General features: G+C 33.3%; 1 protein-coding gene across 1 annotated transcript; it reads left to right on the top strand.

Moving 5' to 3' along the window:
• The first annotated feature begins 5,129 nt into the window (after nt 1-5,129).
• On the top strand, nt 5,130-18,221 carry LOC120251602 (protein SEMI-ROLLED LEAF 2-like). The gene is made up of 20 exons (XM_039260179.1): nt 5,130-5,232; nt 5,733-5,873; nt 6,513-6,587; nt 8,163-8,278; nt 9,118-9,232; nt 9,341-9,469; nt 10,348-10,395; nt 11,157-11,347; nt 11,440-11,636; nt 11,803-12,095; nt 12,337-12,486; nt 12,574-12,975; nt 13,100-13,249; nt 14,426-14,501; nt 14,735-14,862; nt 15,529-15,711; nt 15,809-15,949; nt 16,021-16,143; nt 16,941-17,168; nt 17,649-18,221. Exons 2-20 carry the CDS (start codon nt 5,739-5,741, stop codon nt 17,808-17,810), a joined length of 3,042 nt encoding a protein of 1,013 aa, XP_039116113.1. The 5' UTR covers nt 5,130-5,232; nt 5,733-5,738; the 3' UTR covers nt 17,811-18,221.
• Nucleotides 18,222-18,700: the final 479 nt, after the last annotated feature.

The raw sequence follows: 18,700 nt of genomic DNA, 5'->3' as shown, positions 1-18,700 counted from the left end.
TTCTTTTAAATTAATTACTTATTATAACCCTTAATTAGCAACATGAATTTGCTAAATAATTAGATAATAACTAAATATTTAAATATATTTTAACTATTAAGACAGTAGACATCATTCAATATCAGTATCTTTCAACAGTTAAATAGATTTATTCCTATGAGATTCTCTATATTCCACCACCATGGCAATTTTGAGACCAAATGTTTGGGACCAAACTTCTATAACACTTATCTAGGCAAATATCGTTTAGATTACACTAATAAGGAAGGGCTTTCAAAAAGCACTTCTCATATGAGAGGTGTTAGAAATGAGCAATCTTTCATCACAAGCCATCATCAATAATCACAATGAAGCAGCCGATTATAAGAATTAGACCAGATCAATGTGTTCAAACCTTTCCAAATATCATCTTTTATTAATCTGCCATGAAGAGATGTATATATTAAAAAGAGAGAATGAAAGATAAATAGTCTACTAGAGCACATCAACCACAACTGCTCTGCTAAAAAAACACAAGCATTCCTCATAAAACCATCCCTTCCCCCATTTATGAATTAGATAAATCAATAACAAGAGTAAATATTTGAAATAGTTAAATCTATGATCAGGAATAGACGCATCTTGTCGAATAATAACATGTTTTCTGCATCACTCAACAATTGGTGATTGAAGCAAATAAATCAAAGGAGACAAATTAAAAGCATTTCCCTCTCTCAACAGGGGCATAAGTAAACCATCCAAGCGATATACCAAATAATAATAATAACACACACACACACACACACACACACATATACCTATATATTACTTGTAACTCTCAGCAATTTGTAATTTGTAGAAATTGATGATAATATAAGAAGAACAGAGAAGGAATACAAAGCTATAAACCTTTTAAATCTAGATCATGAGGAAGCAGAGAGATTGATCGGGAGAGACGAGATAGGTAGGGTTTCAAGTTCCCAATGTCGAACGCGGTGAGGCAGGCTAGACCTCGGATCCTCTCTATTCTCTTGCCAAGCCAGGCTCGGTAGGCCAGCAAATGGCGGCAACAAAAGGTAGCTGCAAGCAGCGGCCGTAAATCAAGATGGTGGAGAGTGTGAGAGAGAAGAAGATTAATGTGAACCTATATGCACATCGGGGTGGATGAAAGAGATGGAGAGAAGGTTGCCACCACGGATCGAGGTGGATGAGAGAGATGGTAAGAAGGCCGGAGTGGATCGGGGAGGACGGGTGAGATGTTGAGAAGGCCAGCGCTGCTTAAGATGGACGAGGAGGCCGGGGTGAAGGAGGAGGTTTTATAATTTCCCAATCAATGCTCTGCCCGAAATGTATAGGAAAAAAAAATTGGGGGTCACCTCTTTTACAAAATTAGTATGGAATCATATGATTCCATACTAATTTTATACTGTCAAAACAGTATCTAAACACCCTTTATTATACTTTCCTCCATAATACTAAATTCCATAGGAATGGGCACCATTCCTATGGAATTTAGTGGTACCCAAACAGAGCCTTATTGGCTATTTAGTTTTTAAGAAAACTAAAGACAAAACCATAGCCATAATTTTAAAATGATTGTGAAAAAATATTTAGAAAACAAAAACATGCCTATCAAATCATATCAAATAGAAATAATATCTGTAATATATACACATCAAATCATATCTCATATCTCTTTGACTAATTTGCATACATCTACACATCTAAAATTTGTCACAAATCCCAATCTTCATTTGATCTCAATTCACATTAAAAAAAAAAAAACTTAGAAAATACAAAATTGATGACTACCAGTAGTAATTAAACTAAGAAAAAAATACAATTGAAATTGTATACAATATTTGAATTGAAGAAAATACAAGATAAATACAATCAAAAACTGGTTTTTCAAATATGAACAAACTAACAAGCTGGGAAAAAGGTATATAATTTCCTTTGAAAATACTATTCAAACAATTGCGGAACAATCAATACAATAACAAGCGGAACAGTTTATATTGTTGAACAATTCTATAAAATTATTTCAAGACAAAAAATAAAAATATAATTCTACCAAATGGAAAATCAAATATAATAAAAAATATATATAATATAAAAAATCTATTCTTCTTTTAAGAAAATCTACTATTCTTTTGGATTTTGTCATAATTTTAACATTTTAAATTACATTTTTTTTTTTAATTTGTTTGAATTGAAAACAAATAAACTCTTCTTTTAAGAAAAACCGACAAAACATAATGAATATCTTTGACTAAGCATTCAAAAATTTAATTTAAAAAATTAACCAAAGAAAAACAACACAAGGCAACCGCTCTCTCTCTCTCTCTCTCTCTCTCTCTCTATATATATATATATATATATATATATATATATATATATATATATATATATATATATATATATATGTGCATTTCTAAGGTAGTAGTGGCTATCTTAAAAAGCAAAAACATATATATATATATATATATATATATATATATATATATATATGTATGTATGTATATAACACCTGATAGAAATAGAGTAATCTTCTCACACAAGCATCAGTCTCCTAGATCAGCCTGATAGAAATAAAGTAATCTTCCCACACAATCATCAATCTCCTATATTAGACGTGGTAGCACTCAAACAAAAAAATACATATTAACAGCCTTATTTCCCTCTCGTTCCAAGATCCTCTTTTGCTCATCCTTCCTTATTATTATTGTTATTCAATTGTCAACCAGTTTATTTTTTTTTATAGCAACAAAAAAACATAGCATAGTTGCAGCTTTAATTTATCTTTCCTTATTATGATTTAATGCAATTTGCAGTGTTAGTAAATCAAAACAAAAGAAAGAGAATGAGTACATCCAAGTTCAAGACAATTTGTGTTTTTTTTGTGGTAGTAACCTAGGAAAGAAAAAGAGTAACCAAGATGCTACCATTGATCTTGGCAAAGAGTTGGTTTGGCTACTTCCTTTTACTTAATTTAATTTCTCTTTTCATCACTCTCTCTTCCTTTCCATCATTTTTTCTCTATTATTGTTCTTATAATCATATAGCCTACTCATTTGTGTATGCTTAACTACAAATATGTGAAATAACCTAGCAAATCCCTTAATGTGATGAAAAACATTAATTTAGTATATGGAGGAGGCAATATTGGATTAATGTGCTTGATATCTCAAACTGTCTTTGATGGTGGAAGACATGTTCTTGGGTATGGTTTTTTTTTTAAAAAAAAAAATATTGAAAGGCCATTCGTTTAAAAAAAAAAACTTACGATATTAACATTTTTTTTCCCATATACTCAGTATCATTCCTAAAGCTCTAATAGATAAAAAGGTATGAAAAAAAAAGAATTTTATGACAAATTATTCTTCATTTTTTATACCCTTCGAACCAAGGCCTATTCAGTAATATATTGTCTCTTGAATTTGTTAGATCATTGGTGTCACTTTAGGAGAAGTAAAACCAGTTGCAGATAAGTATCAAAGAAAAGCAGAGATGACTCGCAATCTTGATGCCTTTATTGCTATGCCTGGTTAGTACATAACCTACATTTCATATTTATTATATGCCATAACATTGTTTTAATTTCTTATCATTCTTTCATCACTCATTATGCACAAAGACACATCCTCTCACAAGTCATTATATTTTTATTTTCTTGAAATAAATAACCAAAAAAATACAGACTAATTAATCTCAAGTGGAATTGTTATGCATGAGATTATGGCACTCTTGAGGAGCTTTTTGAAGTGATTATTTGGGCACAATTAGGCATACATAACAAGCTGGTAATTCAATGGCAATTATACACATACACAATGGAAATTACGAACAAAACATGACTAACTTATTCTTTGTTTTAGGTCAGGATTACTGAATATTGATAACTGCTACAACTCATTGCTTTCTTTCATTGACCAAGCTGTAGAAGAAGGTTTCATCAACTCAAGATCACAACATATCATTGTCTCCGCTTCAAATGCAAAGGAGCTAATTGAGAAGCTCAAAGTAATATTCAAATGCTGAAATATAATATTTACTAAATGTTACTTTCTTAACAATTATTATTGATTATTAAGAATTATTTTGCAATTACAAGACTATTATCCATATCATGAAGAAATTCCATTGAAACTAAATTGGAACTCTGAGCAACTCACCCATTCCCAAGACAATTAAATTTCTACTTAATTAGAAAGATATAATGGAAAACAACATTTTTACCAAATTTTGCCAGTTAAGAATGTCAAACTATATTTGTAACGTCTTGTTATAAGAAATGTTGGTTTGCGTAGTAAACAACTAATATTTTTGTTTAGCATGTTTAAATAAAAATGCATGCCAAAAAAAAAAAATATATAAATAAATTGTCAACAAACCTTACAACTAAAGCTTCTTTGCCACATAAACATAACACACTATGAATACCTTTAAAATAAATAATTTACTACAAATGCAAAACTAATCTAATACTAAACTATTATATGCATGAATTAATAGACAATAATTTTTCCAAAAAACCCATTCATTAATACATTTTGCTTTTACAGGTCAAAAAATACACTACAAATGAGAATTGAGACCCAAAAAAAAAACATATAAACAAATACTCCAAAAAGCAGAGTAACATCTCAACATGAATATAAACAATACAAAACTATAGAGTACAAGAACACAAATTACAAATGAAAACATAGTTCTTCCAAACTCAACTTTACCACTGTGAAAAAAAAAAATCAAATTGTGACTGTATTCATACTAAATATGTGTTTTTTCCAAAATTACAATATATTTTCAATCTGATATAAACCAAACGAATTTGATATATAAACCCTTATTAGCATCATCACGGGTCTTCCACATTAGTATCTTTTATAAGCATATAGAAATAAATATTATTTTTATTACAATAATGGCAATTACCCATTTGGCCATTTGTAACAGTCCAACGGATATGCAACCCATTATAGAGACTATTTTAACAATATAATTTTTTTTTTTTAAAAAAAAAACATACTTGGAAATGCTGTCCGATTTGAACGGGCGGGCTGCGGGGCCCACCAGAAAGAGAAAGAAAAAGAGAGAAAATGGGAAAGAACAAAACCGATTTCTTCTTTTTTTTTTCCTTAAATTTTTCTCATTTTCTCGGAGGATGTTGGAGATCCGCAGCTATATTTCTTGATTTTCCTTTTTTTTCTACGGATTTCCACAACCTCCGTTTTGCTGCCTTAATCCCAGGTATCATTGTATTTATTTTATTTTATTATATATATTTTTTTTTTGAGAAAGTGGATAACAAGTATCATTGCAATTGAATTCGGAAGAGAATTGTTTGTTTCTTGATGGATTATTATTTTATTGATTTTTATTTCCTTTAATTTGCAGCAAATTATTTTTACCTGAATTTGTGGGGTGGGGGTTTCGTGAATTTTGGTGAAATTCGGAGGTTTTTAATGGTTTTTATTAATTTCTTCATTCTATCTTCGTTTTTGTTTTCCTTCTCTTCTATTCATGAATTTTGGTTGTCTGAAGGACTGTGATTCTGTATGTATTTTTCTCAAATTGTTTCATTGTTTCCTTCTTTATGTCGGGTGAGATTTTTTTTTTCATGGTCCAATTTGACGGACTTATTATTGGGAAACATCATAAAATTTCAAATTGTGATTTTTGTGTGCAAATTTTAGTGTTTTTTTTTTTTAATGCTGATGGTTGTTCTTCTCTAATTGTTTTTTATTCAGTTAAAGATGGGGATTATGTCAAGAAAGGTTCTGCCTTTATGTGGGAGATTGTTATTTTTATGTCCCTCATTGCGAGCCAGGTCTAGGCAGCCAGTAAAGCGTTATAAGAAAATTCTTTCTGAAATTTTCCCTCGGTTACAGGTTTTGTCCTCATATCTATTGCTTTTGCTATGCTGATTTATTGCATATTCTTGTATAAACAACTCTGGGTTGTCATTGGTTGATGAGTTCTTTCTATCAATTTGGTCAATTTTTCTGTTAATGTGGAGAATAATGTTTTAATTTTGAGAATTAGTTTGAGTTAGGGAAGTCTATATTAGTGTGGCAATTTGGCTTTAGTTGTCGGCATCCAATCATGATATGGTGAATTGGAGTTGTCTTGTGCAATGTGTATTAGCATTGGACAATGCATACAATTCCCCTCCAAAATGTTCTCTTTTTTTTTCTGTTCCTCCCAAAAGCTTTGAGACCATTTCCTCTTTTCCTAGATGCAAATTGAAAAACGAAGAAGTTATAGAATTGAATCACTTGTGCTGAAGTATGCCTTTGCATTCTAATCTTCCTTGTCATTTTTCCTCAGATTTAACAATCGTCACTCTTAAATGATAAATTTTATAAGTTAAGGCCTCTTCAAACTCCCTACGGCTATGATACTGTGAAAAATGGTAGAATATTGTAGTTGAGAATTTTCAATCATGCTGTAAAATTTCTCTAGTAATGCTTGCTCATTCAAGTTCTCCATACCAAATCTAATCCAATTATCATGCTATTTTCTTGAAGGATGAAGAACCCAATGATAGAAAGATAGGCAAACTTTGTGAATATGCGTCAAAAAACCCATTGCGGATTCCAAAGGTAAGTTCTTTTAAATGTATTGATCCATATTAAATAGCAATTTTTTCGTGCGGATATTATAGTATATGTACAAGCTCAGCTTGGCAAGGATCTTCCGCTCATTGAAGCTTCCTTTGCTCTATATATAAGCAAGTTTGCAGAATACAAAAAACATGAGGGAAGTGAAAGTATTTGACGATGACTTATTTGTAGTAATTTAGTTAGGTAGTTACATATGATATTGTAGAAAATATTGCAGAAAATATTATCTTTTCTGTGGTTTGCCAATGTGTTTGTTTTAGATAGTTTTCGATTCATTTAATGCAGAAAACATTGTTGCAGAAAGATAATGGAAAGGGTTGGTTATTTCATTATATTTAGAGAAATCACTATTGAGTATGAAAGGAGTTAATAGCAGATCTTTGAGGCATTATGATATATGCATATTTGTTTTGTACTATAGGTGTCTCTTGTGCAATAAACATGCTTTCAGTTCCCAAACTAAGGCCCTTTTGTCCTTCTGGTCCCTGATTGGAAAAGTGGGCTATTTAGATCCCTAAACTAGAAAAATTGTGCACTTACAGTCACTCAACATTATGTGATCAGTTTCCACTGGATCATTGGGCTTACATGGCATATGGCTTGTGATGTACATGTCAGCACATATAACATGTCATTTGCCAAATGTGTTATGGTTTTTAAATAGCATATGTGGCAGAAGTTGCCATCTTAGATATCATGTCATCTTCCACTTGTCATTTGAGTTTACTTTCTTCCTTAAATTCTTTATGCCATGTCAATTTTCTATTTTTTTTAAACACCAATAATAAAATAAATCTATATGACACATGGCAACTGACATGACTTAGGTGAAGGCTATTGACCCACTTCAACAATGAAAGTTGATGAAGCACGGTAAAGGACTAAAATTGCAATTTTTCCTAGTTCAGAACCTAAATGACATTTTAGTGGTTGGAATTAAAATGAGTCAAATGACTAAAAGGCCTTAGTTTAAGAAAAGGACTAAAATTGCATCTTTTTCCTAGTTCAAGGACCTGAATGACACTTTAGGGCCGTTTGATTCGCGGTAATGTAGAAAGATTACCACGTGTTAAGTGGTAATCTGAATATATTACCACGTTTGGCATTGCACCAGTGGTAATCAGAATGGTAATATCACATTACCAACTTATAAATATTATCAAGAAAGTTGGTAATCGTATTACCACCAAATTTGGTGTCTATCTTGGATTACCGTGGTAATCTTATAATTTTTTATATTTTAGCAAATTGATTACCATGACAACCAAACACGGCAATGAACTATTCCCAGTAATAAGAATTCCCAACCAAATATGGTTATATCAAATTACCGCAATATTTCCAACCATATAACATTCCCACTCATATTACCATGGTAATATGTCATTACCACGAACCAAACGGCCCCTTTAGGTTTTAAGGAATCAAAATGACTAGAAGACCTTAGTTTAGGGACTTAAGGTGTACTTTGTCCCATCTTTGTTCAATCGATGCATGTTACATTTTTCATCACCCCGCTTTTTCTTAGCTAACTATATGCATGTTTTTTACCAGATTACAGATTATTTAGAACAGAGATGCTACAAAGAACTAAGGATCGAGCACTTCGGCTTTGCAAAGATTGTCATGCGTATCTATCGCAAATTATTACTTTCTTGCAAGGAGCAAATGTGAGATAATTTTTATAATACATATGCTTTCCTTTTTCCTTCTGGATGCCGTAATTTTAAAGCTTTGTGGATCTAGCAAAGTTCGTATTTCTTTGATATCATGTGCTTTACTGCATAATAAACTCATATGGATTCTAATTCAAAATGATTTTATTTTCTATATTATCAACATGATTATATTTCCTATATTACTCTTTCATTTTATTTGAGAATGTGTTTCTATTTGATTATGGATTGGTCCAGTTTCTAGCTTTGCTATATGGAGTCTTTCAAAGCATCACATCCATTTCACCCATAATGTTTATAGAAAGAGCTCCAGTATGATATCATGTTCAAAACTTGGCCTCCTCTGACTTGAGAGTTACCTTTAGGTTTTCAGAATCATTTTCTAATTCTCCTGCTATGGTCTTGGAATGGTTTACCAACAGAATGATTTTATCAATGTTTCTCTCCCTTCCACCAATTTCAATCAATAGGAAACCTCGGAAATTCCACCCAGTAGAATTGACCTATAGTCAAATGATTGTCTTATAGTTTCTTTTGCTATTAACATTTGATTATCCATTTCCTGCACTGTTTAATTGTGGTTCCAAGGAATGTTGTTAAGGAAACAAGTAGCGGCGACTTACTGCAATTCATTCATATTTTGGCTTATATGTGGTCACATATTCTCTTGTTATTGTTAGATTTTTACTAACTATAAACCCTAATTTATGTTCGCCTTTTCTGGGTGAAATCATTTAACCGCCAATAGTCAATATTTATTGTCTTATTTTTTTTTGTTCAATCCCACTCTCTTCAGTGTATGAGTTGTCATGATTAGACTGGATACGCTACAGGCCATTGTTTGCAGGTAGCTTGCTGAGTATCATACATACATTATTGGACCAAACAAGACATGATGAGATGCGCATCATTGGATGCCAGACACTTTTTGATTTTATAAATTGTCAGGTGGGTTTATGCTCTCTTTCTCATCTTTAGATCAGCGACATCTGTTTGAGCCACATCATAGATTGCTTTTGATCAAATGAGATTCTTTTCTGTCTATCATCATGTTAGATGGATGGCACGTACATGTTCAATTTGGAAAGCATGATTCCAAGACTCTGTGAGCTTGCTCAAGAAATTGGAGAGGATGAGAAGACACATAACACACGTGCGGCTGGGCTGCAGGCTCTGTCTTCTATGGTAAGTTTCCATTATTCAAGTGGCTTATAATCTTAATACAGTGCATCCTCGCATTTGCTTCTATTTGAACGTTAGATCTTGATTGCAGAAAAATCTTCGCATGTTTGCATATAGCTTCTTAGATTTTTTGCATTTACCCTATATAATCCTCTTGCCTAAATTCCTGATACAAACTTTCATTTCATATCTGATCATTTTGGGAATGTCAATTATACTCTTTACAGTTTCAATTTGTAATTGGAGAAAAGGAAATGAACAAAGCTCTTACTATTAAACCCAATTTGTTGATGCAAAACTGAAAGGTCATATTACAGTCATAGATAACTATGTTCTCCTTTTGTTGATTTGGGGTAGATGAATGAGAAAACAACTTAACCACAATTGATGTAATATTCCTTCTTGTTTGGGTAAATTTTGCCAGAGGAAGTATTTGCACATACTATTCAAGATTTCTTACATTGAATACTAAAGGAGAATGCATGTGAAGGACACATAAAAGAATTTGCTCTGTTATTACCCTTTTTATTCCTGATTTAGTGTTTTTTTTTTGTTCGATGCAAGAATTCATGTCCTTCATTAGCCAAAAATCTGATTGTTTTTATGTGAGAATAAATTTAAGCTCCAGATTTTAATAGGTTTCAACCACAGTGACAAAACAGTTTGATGAGAGGATATGTTAAGTAGATTGAAACAGTGGAATAAGTTTATCTCATAATTTGCCAGTTTGATTTAGCTTCTAAACTTTTGATTTGACCTTCAACTTGTTCATAATTTTCAACCATTTCTGGTAACTTATGATTTTGTTCAGCGCTTGTTCCCTGTTTAATTTTTTGTTTTGTATACACTGACTAGTTTCTTTTTTCTCTTATCATCTGCAGATTTGGTTTATGGGTGAATATTCCCATATTTCAGCAGAGCTTGATAATGTAAGATAATGTGAATGCATATTGTGCCTTTAATTTTGTCAAATGGTTGGTCATAAGTGGTTTCATTAGCCTAGTCCTGTTACTGAAAATTTATGAATCAGTTTTTAGTCTTATCATTGTCATCTTAGATGTTATCATAGCTATTTTGGTAGCAACTGGATCGTTTATTTTCATAAAAGCTCACTTGTGTGATTTCTGAATGTTGGCTGGGAATGATTGAACGCAAAGTGCTTGATAACCAAGAATCTATTTGTAACCTTGGACACATTGAGGAAAGGGGAAAGAAGGCAGTTTAGTCAAAAAGTGAATTTTTAGAAGAGAGTATGATGGGAAATAAAGCTGCATAATCCATTACAGTAGGCATTTTATTGAATGTGAGTTTCTTAATATTGATATGGTCAACCTTATTTTTGACTCTAATCATTCTTGATTTCAGTCAGTGTTATATCTTGTAGGTTCAATGTCCTAAGGGATTTGAGACTCAAGAATAGTTTACTAAGGAAACATGGCCTAAGTTTGGAAATATGGGTTTTAGGATCTAGGGTTTGGATGCTATCAATGATAAAGAAAATAAAAGAAGTTAGGATATTGTCAATAGAGTATGACCATACTCCCTATGAGTGATGAGAAAATTCCATTTTCTGTCAGTAAGAATCTTTTGAGTTTGAATTATGGTGGTCACATGAGATCTGATCTTGGACATTTGCAAATACATTTGTTGGTTTATTTGTTAGTGAACATTGACTTATTTTCTATTATAGATTGTTTCAGTAGTCCTGGAGAACTATGAAAGTCCTCAAAAGAAGCCAGATGTTCTTAACAAACAGCCCTCCCAGAATCGGTGGGTGCAGGAAGTTCGTAAAACTGAGGGTCATATGTCTCCTTCCCCAATTTGCATTACAAGAATTCCATCTTGGAAACACATCGTAAAAGATGAAGTAAACCTGACATTGTAATAGCCACCATCTCAAATCCTGTATTAAGTCATTCTTTGTTCTTTTCTGATAGATTGTTGTTATTCTTACTGTCCCAATGTTTTAACAGCGATGAAGGCAGAAATCCTAATTTTTGGTCAAGAGTTTGTCTACGCAATATGGCCGAGCTTGTGAAGGAGGCCACTACTGTACGCCGTGTTCTGGAGTCTTTCTTTAGATATTTCGATAATAACAATATGTGGTCACCTGAAAATGGGCTTGCTTTATGTGTTTTACTGGATCTGCAATCATTAATGGAAAAATCTGGTACTTTTTTAGGAGAACAATTGATTTATTTTTTATCTTACTTTAGATTTCACCAGTTTTTTCATCTTTAATTAGATCATGTTGATCATAAACCTGAACACTCTTACTTAATGGCTGTTTATTCCTGATCTCAATTGACTGGTTGTGTTCTGTTTTTAACTTATAGGACAAAACACTCATTTGCTGCTCTCCATTTTGATCAAGCATCTCGACCACAAGGCTGTATTAAAACAACCGGACATGCAGCTAAACATTGTTCAAGTTACCACTAGCCTTGCTGAACACTCTAAATGTCAGACTTCTGCTCCACTGGTGACTGCTATAAGTGATCTTGTTAGGCATTTGAGGAGAACCATGCAATGTGCACTTTGCAGCCTAGACTTGGGTGATGACATTATCAAATGGAGCAATGAATTTCGTGCAGCATTAGATGACTGCCTAGTTCATTTATGTAAGAAGGTCTGTGTTTTCCCTTGATAATTACATTTCTTCCTTCTCATGGCCATCTCTTAAACTCACAAGCCAAGAGGAAATTCCTTAAAAAAAGATCTGCTTGCATAATTGATCACGTTCTCATGTTGCTCCTGTTTCAGTTGGGATGAGCACTGTATACATCTCTATTAGCAAGTCGATTGTTTTTCTTTCAATGCGGAATGCCATCAGAAATGTTGTTAATAACCCTCTTTTCTTATGCAATCAGGTTGGTGATGCCGGACCTGTTCTTGACATGATGGCCGTGATTTTGGAAAACCTCACATCTACAGTGTCAGTTTCCAGGTCCACAGTTTCTGCAGTTTATCGTACAGCTCAAATAATTGCATCTGTACCAAATTTGTCATACCAGAATAAGGTGAGTCAACACGACAAATGCTCTTTTTGCTGCTATCGCTTGGTTGACCGTTTGTAGTAACAGATTAGCTTCCACTCTCCATTTCAGGCATTTCCAGAAGCACTTTTTCATCAGTTACTTATAGCAATGGTTCACCCAGATCGTGAAACACATTTGGGAGCACACCGCATTTTTTCTGTGGTTCTTGTTCCGTCTTCTGTATGCCCTCACGGTTGCTCGGCTGTTCCAGATTCACCAAAGATGTCTGATCTTCGAAGGACTCTCTCAAGGACTGTATCTGTCTTTTCATCCTCAGCTGCTCTATTTGAAAAATTGAAAAGGGACAAGTTTTCATCCAGAGGAAATGGTAACCAGGACAGTCAGGATAATGTTACTGATGCAAAACTTTATAAACTTCAGTCTTCTAAGAGTAGAATTTATAGCATGAAGGGCTCTTCTCTACCTTCAGCTGGGGACAAACACTCTTCGAACAATTCACCTAAGGAAATGGTATTTTATTTCGTCAATAAGTCATATTCAATTTTTTTTTATTATTATTTTTTTATGATCATTGTATCATGCACAATTTTTGGAATACATCTTGACTCTATACCTTACCTTTGCAAATCTTCAGGATCCAGTTCCCTTACGGCTAAGCAATCGTCAGATTATTCTTTTGCTTTCATCAATATTTGCTCAGGCGACATTCCCTGAAAATACTCCTGAAAATTATGAAGCAATTTCTCACACTTATGGCCTTCTATTGTTGTTTTCTCGAGCAAAGGTAGAGTAGATCTTTCCAATGGTTTCACCTAAATTGAATTCTTTGCAAGATGGATGATACGTCAAATTGTTTTTGTTTTTGTTCTATTCCTTTTTTTTTGTGACCTTTCTCTTTTTAGAATATGGGAAGTTGTTTTCTCATCTGGTATAATTTCCTGCTGAATCATTGGGAAGCACAAGAAGCTTTCCTTGCCATTCTGGCTGTGATATATTATTGCCTATTTTTGCGTTTGAAAACAAGACAAGGAATTAAAATAATTCTGAAGTCAAACCGGAGATATGCATTGTAGGATGCAAGCTAAACTAAGCAGATTAAAGAATATGAAAACAAGAAAATCCATTAACAGATATCTAGTATTAGTCTTCCTAATTTCAAATAGGGTTTTCCATACTCTCACAAAGAAAAGAATAGAATTAGGGTTATCAGCATAACCCAAAAGACGTAAACTGTTTAACTTGAACTAGCATACTGATTAAATAATACTATTTTAACAACCCCTTAGACCGTTGATGCAGTGAACATTAGTAATTTTGCTAAAAAAAAGTAAAGAAATTGAGGTAAAGAGGGGAGAAGGGGAATTGTTGACAAAACTTGCCTGAAGAATCACCTTTGCAACTCTTACTCGAGTTGAAGATGAATGACTAGGAGATTGTGAGGTCAGGGGATGAGGTATGATCACTAGGTGATGCAAGATGAAGCAAAGCTGATGGGAAGTGTTGGGAGATGGCTTTGCAAAGGGTGGGTGGGGGTTGTCAGTGAGGCCTTTTAGGTTTCAGCTAAAATTAACCAAACTTGCCCAAGATTCCTTTCACTTGGACAAGTCAACGAGTCATGCGCAAACACAAGTGATTCACGCCCCAAACAATGCCTTTTAGAGGAAGCCCGAGTTGGCTATGTTTTGCCACCCTGATGAGAGCTTAAAACAAGTAATTTGGCCAAGTTGGCCGACTATTTTTATTTGTTTTGTGGTTGCTGGTATTGACCTTGTATATATTTAAGTTCTGAAATGCTTCTCATCAAGTATTGATATCTAACAATCTAACCCACTCAGTGGTGTCTCTTTCCATGATTTCATCTTTTATAATTGTTGGCATTTCCTCATTTTTCATGTTTCAAAAATTTATTGAGTTTGTTGTGTATAACTTTGTTGTTGTACTTACTATTTGACAATTACAGACCCCAATTAGTGAAACTCTTGCTCGAAGTTTTCAGCTTGCATTTTCCTTGAGGAGCATTTCACTTGGAGGAGGCGGTAAGCTTTAAATTTCACTTGAATATCTAATTTAGTTGTATGCTGCCAACGTCGTATTTTTTTCTTTAATTTTTCTACTTTTCACTTGTGTGACTGTGCACACAGATAAGGTCATTTCTAGCATGTGAATATGTGACTTAGATTTGTGAAATTTATCCGCTTAAACATTTGGTTTCTGTAATGCTGGCATAAATACAACTTGGGTATCTGATCCTACACCAAATCTTTTGTAGGTTCATTGTCACCATCACGCTGTCGATCCCTCTTTGTGTTGGCGACATCAATGATCATATTTTCTTCAAAAGTTTTCAATATTACACCTCTTGTTCCAATTGCTAAATTATCCCTCAACGAAAAACTGGTATACAACTTAATGCTTGTGCAAGTTACTTCTGTTCTTTTATACATGTTTGACATCTTGTACCTTTTGATATATATGGTATTGTGTTTAATGCTTATATACTTGCTTTTGAGGAGACTCATAAGATAGTCAACAAGGAATTCTTAGTTTATTTTTAATATGGTTAATTAATAGAAAACAATGCGTAGTAATTCTACAATGCCTAAAATTCTTAGTATAGCTTCAACTTCTTGATCTTAGTATTGAGAAGTAACATTTTTGTTTGAAGTTGACCAAACTTTTAAAATAATTTTTTTATATCAAAATTATTCTTTTCTAAATAATGATGGTTGTTTGTTGATATTTAATAAATTTTAAAATTGATTACTAATTATATTTATTGAAATAATTAAAATCTTTTAGAAAAAAAAAAAATGTGGGATAACCCTGACCTAACTTGGGGTGGTTGGTTGGAGGTAGCTGGATACCCTGGGATAACTCAAGATATCCCTCAAGTAAACAAATTCTGCCTCAGCACTCTCAACTGAAGTTTACCTTACATAGAATATGGTATATATAATATACTTATGAGAAGTGGTAACTTTTTGGTAATTTTGTTAAGGAAATATATTTGCTTTTGTTTCATAAACTAAAAAGTGTCCTTTACAATGGTGATCCTTGTGTCAGGTTGATCCATTTCTTCATCTAGATGATTGTAGACTACAGGCTGTCAAAAATGTGAAAGTTTATGGATCCAAAGATGATGACAACGCTGCTTCAAAATCTCTTTCAGCTGTTGAGATAAAGGAAAGCCAATCAAGAGAAGCTATGGCTTCTGTTATTTTGAACTGCTTAGGAGATATAGCAGATGTAATTTTTCTTATGATCCATTCAGTTTATCAATGAACTGTATTTTTTTTACCTATCTGTTTGGTTAACATCTTATTGACTTAGCACATCTCTGCAGTCAGAACTATCTGTGGTGAGAAAGCAGTTACTAGCAGACTTTGTCCCTGATGATGTATGCCCATTGGGGGCTCAGTTTGTTGAACAATCTGGCCAGCTCTCCTCACTAGTTTCTAAAAATGACGTGGAGTCTCAAGAAGAGGTACTTCAGTATCTTTTTAGAGTTATAATAACTTTCATGAGCTAAAATTGCATTATTCTGTTTGCTTATAGGTCATAGCTGCAAACCTCTCAGTAGAGGACGATCTCCTAATATTTGAAAATGTGGCGGATCCTGAACCTCAATTACTTCCAGACACATCCACTCTCTTGGGTGTCAATCAACTTCTAGAATCTGTAATGCTTTCCTTAGACTATTCTCTATTTTATTTTGTTCTTGCATGAAAAAAAAAAAAAAATGAAGTATCGTGACCAACATTAGATGAAGTAGTTTAGTTAATGCTTAATAGGGGTGTGACATTTCATGTTGTATCACCGGTTTGCCCGTTATTACGTCATTTTGGCATGGTAGATATTTTCCATCTCTTGTTAACTTCTTAAGAATCTTCTGTGCTCTAAACCCTGTTTCTATATGGCCAGTTTCCTATGAGTGGGAACTTGCTCCAGATGAATATAGACTTCATTTTTCATTTCTGCTTCCTTTATATATATATATTGCTGCTCCTAGTTAATGCTTGGTCAGTTTTTGTTTTTTGTACATTTAGTCAGGATCAACTCTTGTATGGTACTCGAACGTTTTCATAAATATGGGATTGGTACAGTGAAGGCTTGGCTATTATTATTATGGTAGTTTAATTTTCTTCAGCTGATGTGTTATTTTTTAATAAAAACTTGTTGAAAGTGTAGCATTAACAGAGAAGTAGCTATTGTGAAGAAGAGAAATTGTTTAGGAAGATATGGGCATTGAGAAGTTCTTTGATCCATAGGCATGATAAGGACAGTGTATCCTTGAATCTTTGTTCTAATCAGTAATCCTTATTGTTGCTTTGGTTCTGCAAGTATCTGATTCTTCTATAATATATTCTTATTGGAGAACCTGTTGTGCTCGTTACTCGGATTTATTTTGCACTTAGTGCTGTGTTTCATTAGACAGTATCTTATATATGTGCTTATATAGAAAGAAACTGGTGCAGGTTCTGGAAACTGCATGGCAACCAGGAAGATTTTCAGTGTCAACCACACCTGATGTACCATTCAAAGAAATGGCTAGTCACTGTGAGGCTCTTTTAATGGGAAAACAACAAAAAATGTCTGTTTTCATGAGTGCCCAACAAAAACAAGAACGATACTTGACTGATCTTTCGCAAGATCAAAATGAAGTAAACCAGCCCTTATATATGTGCACAGAACAATTCTACAGGGTGAGAATGTTGTACTAATATTCCATGTTTATGTAGTTGTTATGCATGTGCTTCGATATATATATCTGTGTATTTATGTATGTATATGCAATTAGATATGTGCTTACAAAGTCCTGTAGATAGCATTCCAAGCATGCCAAATTGTTTATTTTGTTATATTCATTTTTTTTTTCCCTTACTAGCAAGTTTCTTTATATTTGACTTGTATCGTCTTCGCTTATATTAAAACAATAGCTATCAATTGCCAAGCACTAATGGCTTTATCTAAAATTCTCTTTTATATATCTTATGGATGCCACCTTAACCATGGAATTATTTGATGGAAGGGGATCTAAGATCTATTTCTCATAGACTGTTAAACTAAACTAATTTCTATTTCTACAACACAGCAATGCTCTGTTCGGTTTTTGGAATCTGTTGGCTGAACAAAGGAGAATTTGATTTCCTGCTGCCAAACTGACAATGCAATTTTCTATGCAGGTCGGAAATCCTTTTCTTGATCCAGCTCCCAACTCCTATCCATATGCCTTGTCTACTACTGCACCAGTTTTCTACCCATCACAAGTTCATTATCAACCAGAGCCTTTCAGGCTCCCAGCATCAAGTCCTTACGATAATTTTCTGAAAGCTGCTGGCTGTTAAAGTTGCATTCTGCGAGGTGGTTCTTTACGGATAGTTGCTATTTTTAAGCCGGAGAAGTTTTACAGTATCTTGCTTGATGGCATCTCAAATCTGGAAAGCATCAATATGAGTCAATCTAACTGATCATAGAGGTGTATTCCATTTATTATTTCCTCCATTCTTTGATTTAATATTCCATTGTAAATGTGCATAGTTGGTAAATATTAATGTGGAAAGAAGAAGGTGAAGGTGGTGAGCTTGTTGTCCTTGGTGTCCATGGTACCTCTCAAATCCATTAAACGTCGGCAAATATTTCTATAAAATTGTAATTGATGTGTATGTAACCTTTGTAGAATTATCATATGGTTGGAATATATGGCAGAGGAGATCAAGTGACAACATCACCATCTCCTTTACCTACAGTTTTGTTTACTTCTCATGTTGGATGATGAAGGCATTGTATTGTTTATCTTTAGGTTCCATTATGCTATTCATTCTTCTTTCTTTGAAGGAAACCAGGTCTCCTCTATGATAAGCTACCAAAAACAAGGGAACCAAGATGCCAAGGAACGCGAGCAAAGGAATTTCGGCAACTCTAGCGTACAATTTGAGGTATATCGATAAAGTTCGATGCTATGTTATTTATCTTGTTTCCGACAATATAATTGCATTCTTTTTTTTACAGTTGTGCTCTAAATAGTGAAAGGTCAAGCTTGCTAGGATTTCAAGAAAAGAAATGACTCAGTGCATAAAGAAGCATGCAGACATGCAGTACATGATACTCTATAAGTCAGTAAATAGGTATATAAATATACAAGCTTTGAATCTCTCATCTTATCAACTTAATCTTTAGGCTTAGATTATGTGTTTTTGGGAAAAGAGCTCTTAGAGCTATTTTATTGATTTAAAAA

The sequence above is a fragment of the Dioscorea cayenensis genome, chromosome 20 (assembly GCF_009730915.1).
Source record: "Dioscorea cayenensis subsp. rotundata cultivar TDr96_F1 chromosome 20, TDr96_F1_v2_PseudoChromosome.rev07_lg8_w22 25.fasta, whole genome shotgun sequence".
Lineage (NCBI taxonomy): Eukaryota > Viridiplantae > Streptophyta > Magnoliopsida > Dioscoreales > Dioscoreaceae > Dioscorea > Dioscorea cayenensis.
This window is presented reverse-complemented; position numbering and strand designations above follow the sequence as displayed.

What these genes read in the sequence shown, in the direction of transcription:
- LOC120251602 (XM_039260179.1), top strand. Translation starts at nt 5,739, where the DNA reads ATGGGGATTATGTCAAGAAAGGTTCTGCCTTTATGTGGGAGATTGTTA. An exon ending in CATTTCACTTGGAGGAGGCG is followed by an intron (nt 14,502 to 14,734) that starts GTAAGCTTTAAA and finishes AATCTTTTGTAG; the next exon opens with GTTCATTGTCACCATCACGC. An exon ending in GCTTAGGAGATATAGCAGAT is followed by an intron (nt 15,712 to 15,808) that starts GTAATTTTTCTT and finishes ACATCTCTGCAG; the next exon opens with TCAGAACTATCTGTGGTGAG.